Source organism: Larimichthys crocea, chromosome VIII (genome assembly GCF_000972845.2).
Source record: "Larimichthys crocea isolate SSNF chromosome VIII, L_crocea_2.0, whole genome shotgun sequence".
Classification (NCBI taxonomy): Eukaryota; Metazoa; Chordata; class Actinopteri; family Sciaenidae; genus Larimichthys; species Larimichthys crocea.
In genome coordinates this window covers 21,921,675-21,927,807 of record NC_040018.1, presented here as the reverse complement: position 1 = coordinate 21,927,807, position 6,133 = coordinate 21,921,675, and the positions used below count along the sequence as shown (strand labels likewise).

The following is a 6,133-nucleotide window of genomic DNA, read 5'->3' as shown; positions in this document are numbered from 1 at the left end:
AGAGTAGTATTTTTTGACATAAATCTTTATGACATTTATTTATAATACATGTCGGTATGATTTACACATTTCTCCATATTTACAATTACTTAAATGATGGCATTTTTTATTTTTTTTATTCAATTGTTTTTTACCTTGTAATATTCCTTATGAACACCTCATTTTCCTCTCTATTATATAATTATGAATCATCGGTGTCAGTGCTGGCCATTCAAAGCTATACTCCTTTTAACAAAAGGAAGTGGGAAAAAAGAAAAAAAAAACTATTACATCAATCAGCTGACTGATGCCACTTATGAATATGCATCGCTCGGTTAGATGGGGCTCTCAAGGAAGATAATTGATTAGACAGGAAGGCAACATGGTGAGAGGAGCTCCAAAAGGCTCCGGAGTCTCTCCCTCGGCTGAGTTGGGGTTTGTTTAAAGCATATCTTAAACCTACAGAGGATACGGCTCGAGCGAATCAGCGCTTTTCATCTGCCTTTGCTGCCCTGAACGGCAGGCATTAAAAGATATTGTCCTCGTTGACCAGCTGAGTGTGTGACAAGACTGTGTCTCTGTTTGTGCGTCTGAAAAATATGGAATCCAAGACCTTTAGAAAAAAAACACGAAAAGAAATAAAAAGCTGGTATTAAACGATGAAAACGTTACAATAAAATACCAACGAGTCTTTTCATTTAGAGTGGGAGAAGTTAGAAAATCCAATGTGTCTCCCCAAATACATTTTTAACATTACATATGTTTTACACGTTGTTTTTTCTTGTGTTAATTACGGATAAAATAATAATAATAATTTGCTGTCATGTCTGCTATGAGTCTTTTAAAGGCTGGATGTATTTTTATAACCTCTCAAAATTTGAACAATAAGAATATTGACGTTATTTTTATTTGATGCTTTTGTTTTACTTTCTTCCATTTTTATCTTTATATATATTTATTTGATTTATTCCTAAAGGACTTTATAAAAAGAAGGGGAACTACTGAGTGCGCTTTAAAAGAGAATTGAGAAGTCCTATAATCCTCATGACAACCATAAAAATATATATTTTTTTGATACCTCAGCTAAAAAGCTGCATTTTATCTACTTGGTCTGTTATATATTACCAGTTTTACTTTATTGTGCCTTTTGGAAAACGTTGTTTAATATTTAAGCCTAAAGGTTCGTTGCTTGTAGCCTTAAATAAAAAAAATGTTGTTGTTGTTTTTTCTTTAATATTTTTGAACATTTGTACCAAAATAAAATAATAATTAAAAGAAAAACATCTATATTTTATTTTTTTGTTTTTTAATATTGTCATCTGTCATTGTCGTCTAATCTATACTTGCTTCTGAAAGCACTGAAAAGGGGTCTGCTGATTCATTTTGAAAGATATACCGCGTTTGTAAATCATAAAACCACAAGAGTAACGCTTGAAAACCCGTTAAAAAGATATGATATGGTGACAGGTTTATAAGAGAAAAATATTACTATCGAATTTTAGATAAAAACTGATGGATAAATTAAGAATGGGAGGAAAAAACAACAACTGAGACTACACGAGCAGAGTGTGTGTGTCTGCAAACCAGAACATGGCCGACTGCAAGTGACTGTAGAGGGAGCTCCAACACTAAGTTTACATAAAGTTCCTCTGATAAGAGCTCACACATGCAAATGATCACATCACGGGCAAACAAAATAAATGATGTTATTGTTAGTTATACAGCGACGATATATTACAATTATACCAAAGAGCAGCGTTAGTTGGGGGAAATGTATGATATGTATGAAGAGCAAAGCATTACAAATTGAGCATGATGAGATCTGGGAGTTGCACTGCTAAGCCAAAATCCATCTTTAAGATCAGCTGAACCACTCTTACCAAGACCAACGATCATCTAACAGTCATTTATTACCTAAAGTCTCTTTGTGGAGCGTACAATTTCAGAGGAAAATTAATGAAAGAATTATTCATTTTAATGCGACCGCTATAAGGATAATTCCATAACATTAATATCCAAATGTATGCCGCAATACTGGCTAATTAGCCTTAAGTCCCTCCACGACAAAAGTGTGATAAATCCCTCTCGAATATTTACTTATCACTAGCACGGAGGATGAAGTCTGCGCCCCAGGCTGTCCTAACACACATAGAAAAACCAAAGCAATGCATTTTAAGCTGCAATGCACAATAACAGCCACCATCAAAAGCAGCTGTCAAAATACCTCGTCCAAAAACCAACAATGTCTTAAAGTTGCAGCAGTTCATTTATTAGCCAAAATATAGACTTTCTTGTACAATTTGGTTCACAAGTATGTACATATTCTTAACTTTATATACAAAACATTTGAACATCAAATCCTCACAGAACTTACAAAAAGAAAAGAAAAGAAAAAACTCACAGACTACAGGTTCATACATTATTACATTAGCAGTTTTACACAGGACATGCTTACAATGTAAGTATACAGAGATGTATTATTCTTATTTTACATTCCATATTCAAATTAAAAGAAAAGGAAAACAGAGGATGGGTGAGAGGTTATGAGGAGGAGCGAGCCGAAAGAACCATCGCTGCTTCTAGTTGGTTCTGAGGCCTGAAATACACAGGGGTAAAAGAAAAAAAATAATAATCTAGTGATCTTAAAAAAACAAAACAAACAAAAAACAAAACAAACAAAAAACAAAACAAAAAACCCCCACCAATAATAGCCTCATGAAGAGCTAAAACACAATGATATAAAAGTGACAATTGCCTTTCAAAAACGAGCCTGTAGTGAATTTGCATTGAGCTCATTTGCATGACCAAACAAGTAAGTGTAACATAGGCCTTGACGAAATAACACAAGCGCACACACAGGGATAAAACACATCTTAGAATAAAAAGCTAATTTGGGTAAATATGGCGTTTAAAAAAGAAAATGTGATATGGCATTAAACAAAATTCCCAGATGTCATTAACTGACAGCCTCTCTGTCTTTGAACTGGGTGGAAAGCTGTTTTTATCAACTTTTTTTTTTTTATCAACTGCATCCAAGGCACTATATCTCTCTGAAATTTGTGGCAATGAAAATTAAAAATGTATTCATCGAACTGCCTGTAATCAGAGCCCATCCTGGCTTTCAGTGAGTTTAGTGTTGAAAATGATAGTTGGTTTAATGGGTTAAGGGATTTACTGTATGCAAACCACTGAATACAAACACGTGGGCCTTGTTACCTTCTGAATGTAACAATACCAAAGAAAGGAAGGAAGGAAGGGGCGCAAAAATTAAGAACAGTTTTCACCCAATTCAATATTTCACCTTTTTGTTTTTTTTTCTTAAATGCTTTCTGATGAGGTTTTCACACACACGCGCGCGCGCACACGCATCTCACACACTGTATTCCGTAAGCTATAACGTTGTAACACTGTTTGTCTGTGTGGCCTAGAGAGAAAAAAAATAATCCATGAACAGGCAAAGAAGACGAAAGGAGGTCTAAAATAATAGAAATGAATGACGGGCAATGGACTAGTGTCTTTGTTTTTGTGGTTATTTATACATGCGCGTCTCAGTGTCGGGGACATGTACCTGTGACTGGAGTCTCTGAACTATGACTCTTGTCCTCCGTTTGCCTGCTGCTGTAGAGGGCCAGGCCGGTGGCAGTGGCCTGGTTTGCCAGTCCCAGATAATGATTTGAGTTCAGTAAAGCCAGCTGATGCGCCGAGAAGGCTCGGTTCGTCCAGTTCTGGATTTTCCCAACTGGACAAGAAGAGATGAGTCTGTGAGGGGCGATTATGTTCTGGGCGGCCGGCCCTGCGGAGTTGCTGCCGTTCATTTGTGGCGATTTACGCGGATTGTCAGGGGCCGTGGCTGTCTCTGCCAAAGACCAGATCTTTGGCTTTTGGGCTGGGGCTGGGTTGTTTTCTGAGGGCGGTGAGCTAACGGACACCGGGTTCAGTTTGAGTTGTTCACCGTTTGGTTGGGACGCTTTGGTGTCCAAAGAAGCGTGATGATGGTGGTGAGGGTGGCTGTGGAAGTGCTCTCCTCCTCTCTCCACGTCTTTGCCCTCTTTCCCCACAGCCTTTAGAAACCTCTGGTCGGGCCCTTGTAAATCCTCATAGCCGTCAGAAATCTCAGAGTCACTCCTCCCGTCTAGTTTAATATCTGAATGCAGGTCGTCCTGGTCGTCCAAGTCGTCCTTGTTCTCAATATTTTCCGTGTCGATGTTCTCCAAGTCGATCTCCTCCTCGTCCTCCCTCTTGTCCCCCTCCTCCCCCTCGTGATCGCTGGAGTAAACATTTCCCTCTTCGTCGGTGCGGTTTCGGGGGGCCCAGGTCATCTTGTTCTCCTTCTTTAGCCTCCTCCTGGCGTTGGCGAACCAGGTGGACACCTGGGTGAGGGTCATTTTGGTGATGATGGCCAGCATGATCTTCTCGCCCTTGGTTGGGTAGGGGTTCTTGCGGTGCTCACTGAGCCAGGCCTTCAGGGTGCTGGTGCTCTCCCTGGTGGCGTTTTTGGGTCTGGACGGGTCACCGAACTGATATTGGCCATATGGATAAAAAGCAGGGTGATGATGGGCAAACCCTGGGTGCTGGACACCAGGACTGTCTTTCAGTTCATACTGAGCACCCTGCAAAGACAAAATACCAAAGAGTCAGATTAGACTTAAAATATTAATTCCACAAGATACTTTGTGTTTCTTCTTCATGATAAATATAATCATACCCAACAGAATGGTATGTTGAAACACAGTCATAAAACAATACTGAGGTTATTATTAAAGTGTAAACAAACAAAACGGTTGATGTATTTTTCTCACAACTTGTATAATAAATTAAGTTCCACAAGCTTCACATCTGAATGAAATAAATTAAGCGTTTAAAATATGTTTAAACGGAAACACATCCGAGAACAAGACTTTACTTTTCTACACTTTGTTCCACACCTATAGCCTCATGTAAACCTCCCACAGCGCATTGCATCATTGCATTAACTCTTTTGCGACGGGTTTCGGGAAATTGTGTGCCAACAATAAGCCCGAAGTACAGTTTGTTACTAATGTGTTACTTTTTAACCACTTTGAACTCAATTTCACCAAAGATTCAGCGAGTTCACCGCGGCGCTCTGAAAGTTTAAAGTGCCGACAAACCTCCCCAAAAGGCCCGTGATGTTTATTTCTTTTAATTTTACGCGTAACATAAAAAGTTCTGGATGAGTTAAGAAAGAGCAGAGTGACTTACCAATTGATTGAAAATTGATATATCGTTTGAGTAGGGTAGAAACGCTCCATAGCCCTGCGCTGCTGCGGCGAAAGGAGATCCATACATAGTGGAGAGGACGTTGGAGAGTGCGCCGGACGGACTGAGCTCTGTCCCGGACCGGGCATTGCTGCCGATCCCCTGGCGCTCCGGCGGGTATATCGGTCGGATGTACTGATATCCCAGTTGAGGGAAAGACATGGTGGTAGGAAAAGGGGAAAAAGTCTGCTGCAATCACACAAAGCAAGGGAATTGCCTCGATATCCACTTTTACAGTGTGAGCATGTGAGCAACAAAAGGTGCAAGCAAGGGAAGTCTATATTTCCTCGGGAACAGCCAGTGTAAACGATCCGGTTGCGCCCCTTATTTCTTCCTCTTCTTCTTCTTTCCACCCTCACTTCCCTATTGATCTGGATGGACTAAGGTCAGGTCCTTACAGATTGCTTTAGATTATTGGGACTCCCTTGCTCAGATTGACATTTCTAGTCGTTTAGAAGCCCCTCCTATTTCTCAAATCTCACCCCTCTCATATACACCACACACCAAACCGCCTCTCTCTCTCCCCCTCCCTCCTTGTCTCTCTCTCTCTCTCTCTCTCTCTCTCTCTCTCTCTCTCTCGGATAAGTGCACACTGACGTCGCGAGCTCTTATTTGAATGGGGTTTCAAATCACATTTTATGGCTCGCCAATCTACTTCATTTGTTGTTTTATTCGCGTCTGTCCTCACCATATTTTTTTGTGTTAATTCACATTTTTCGGCCATTTGCACAACAGTGAGCATTTTGGTGTCAGTGACTGATAAACTTTTTTTTTTTTTTTGGCTGCAGTTTAATAGGCTGCACAAATACAGAAGAAACTTTCATTTTGTCGAAGCAAACTCGGAGACTGACCTACAAGAGGACATCGGTTAAAAAAG

At 39.9% G+C, this 6,133-nt stretch overlaps 1 protein-coding gene across 1 annotated transcript; it reads right to left on the bottom strand.

Annotated features, from left to right (window-relative positions):
* Positions 1-2,226: 2,226 nt before the first annotated feature.
* Positions 2,227-5,761, bottom strand: irx3a (iroquois homeobox 3a). Its single transcript, XM_019261476.2, has 2 exons — positions 5,200-5,761; positions 2,227-4,589 (listed from the first exon to the last, which is right to left on the bottom strand). The coding sequence occupies exons 1-2, from the start codon at positions 5,416-5,418 to the stop codon at positions 3,528-3,530; spliced, it is 1,281 nt and encodes a 426-aa protein (XP_019117021.1). The 5' UTR covers positions 5,419-5,761; the 3' UTR covers positions 2,227-3,527.
* Between the last annotated feature and the right edge of the window lie 372 nt (positions 5,762-6,133).

What these genes read in the sequence shown, in the direction of transcription:
- irx3a (XM_019261476.2), bottom strand. Translation starts at nt 5,418, where the DNA reads ATGTCTTTCCCTCAACTGGGATATCAGTACATCCGACCGATATACCCG. An exon ending in TATCAATTTTCAATCAATTG is followed by an intron (nt 4,590 to 5,199) that starts GTAAGTCACTCT and finishes TTGTCTTTGCAG; the next exon opens with GGTGCTCAGTATGAACTGAA.